The sequence below is a fragment of the Austrofundulus limnaeus genome, unplaced genomic scaffold (assembly GCF_001266775.1).
Source record: "Austrofundulus limnaeus strain Quisiro unplaced genomic scaffold, Austrofundulus_limnaeus-1.0 Scaffold74, whole genome shotgun sequence".
Taxonomy (NCBI): domain Eukaryota; kingdom Metazoa; phylum Chordata; class Actinopteri; order Cyprinodontiformes; family Rivulidae; genus Austrofundulus; species Austrofundulus limnaeus.
Window position 1 is genome coordinate 1,807,193 of NW_013952476.1, and position 1,614 is coordinate 1,808,806.

At 39.9% G+C, this 1,614-nt stretch overlaps 1 protein-coding gene across 1 annotated transcript in view; it reads right to left on the bottom strand.

The window, feature by feature from the left end:
• The window catches only part of LOC106519272 (acidic amino acid decarboxylase GADL1), a gene marked incomplete at its 5' end in the record, with an annotated part of 16,258 nt that overhangs the window by 492 nt on the left and 14,152 nt on the right, over window positions 1–1,614 (bottom strand). Inside the window, 3 exon segments of the mRNA XM_014010857.1 lie at window positions 1–678; window positions 897–986; window positions 1,110–1,161. Coding sequence (XP_013866311.1) covers window positions 505–678; window positions 897–986; window positions 1,110–1,161 — 316 coding nt within the window.

Sequence of the window (1,614 nt, forward strand, 5' to 3'; positions counted from 1 at the left end):
CAAGATGCATTGCGGTGCCGACCTGAGATTGTTTTTGCTCGTGATGATGGACYAAGCGAGAGAAAGGAATACAGTTTTAAATAAAAACCTGGTGATATAAAAATGAAACATTTTCAGCGGTGGTGTTGTTAATGGTTTTGTAATGTGCATCGACATTTTTTTAATGTTATTCTTGTCAGAAATCAAACAAGCTGGTACAGCAAAGTAAATGTGTTCACGTATGGCAGGTCTGTTAGAAGTAGTAGTTCTTCAAATATTCTCTTTAAGCTCATTTTGTTGTTTTAATAAAACTAATACACTGATATTTTTGCTAATTTGGATCTATTTTTCTTCTGTTTAGAATCGTCACAGTTGGCGACAGGGCATACGCTGGGGTAAATGAGGGAATAAAGCAGAAGACGAGATCGTCCAAATTCACAGCCACTTTTTTCCTGGTGTTTGCGGTCGATCAAGGACATTGGAAAGACCTAGCCCCTGAATTTGGACGCAGCCATGGACTCTTCATTACAAGTCCTTTCCCAGGTTGTGTATTTCATCCAGGACAAAGTCCAGGTCCTGCCTGCTGACCTGGGGGCTGATGACCACCATCCTGAAGAAGTTGGGCTTGTCGCCGTGTGCCTGGTAACCAATCATCATACTTCCTTTCTTCATCATYCGCTCCTTCACCACCGGCGCCACCTACAGAGCACGGCAGGGATTCAGTTCGGCTCAATACTCCTCACAACACTGAGTTTTGGTTGTTTTGTTTTATAAACAAATTAGTAGTGATAATTTTCATTTTTATAATTCAAATTTTCATTAAAAAAATCTACCAAAAAGCACATCTGCTCAGTGGTTTACTGTTTCTTTACCAGGATAACCTTCATTTGTCAACATATTTTTAATCCTGTTCTTACAGTGTGCAGCTGCTTCCGAAGCTCAGGACCTTCTGGAAGCTTCCTCAWACTGGGCGGAATGTACCAGAAGCAAACATTTGCAAATTCAGGCTGTAGAGGAAAACAAAGAAATTAGATGTAGGTGAAATAAACGAACTGATGAGCGTCACAAAATTACTTTTATYAATATTTATAAATACTAAGTGAAACTTAGACAGTCTGTGAAAAACTTACTTCCATTATCAGCTGGAATCCTTCTCTTTTCTTGATCTCTTGTACAAGATATCTGCATAAAAAACATTRATTATCAGAATTAAGCTGTTGGCTGTTGTCATGTATCAATCTGATACCAAGTAAATACTAAGCTAGTTTAACCGATACTGACGCTTGTTGTGTTTACTTTAGACMGTTTCTGCTGGGCCTCCCCGAGGCACACACAGGTTTGTTTTTGTATGCCCATGGGGACCATGGATTGACTTCCTTTCATTTTCCGGTAATTTTATAGCCTAATCCTGATCATTTACCCTAAAACCTGACTCTAAAACTAAACTAAACTCATTTCACACCTTAGTCCTAAACCTAACCCCCCACCCAAAATTAGCATCCATACCCGTGGGGACCGGGCATTGCTCCTCACGAGGCTGCCTTTTTATGGAAAATGGTTCCCACGATGTAGAAAATCATCACACACACACACACACACACACACATACACATACACATACACATACACATACAC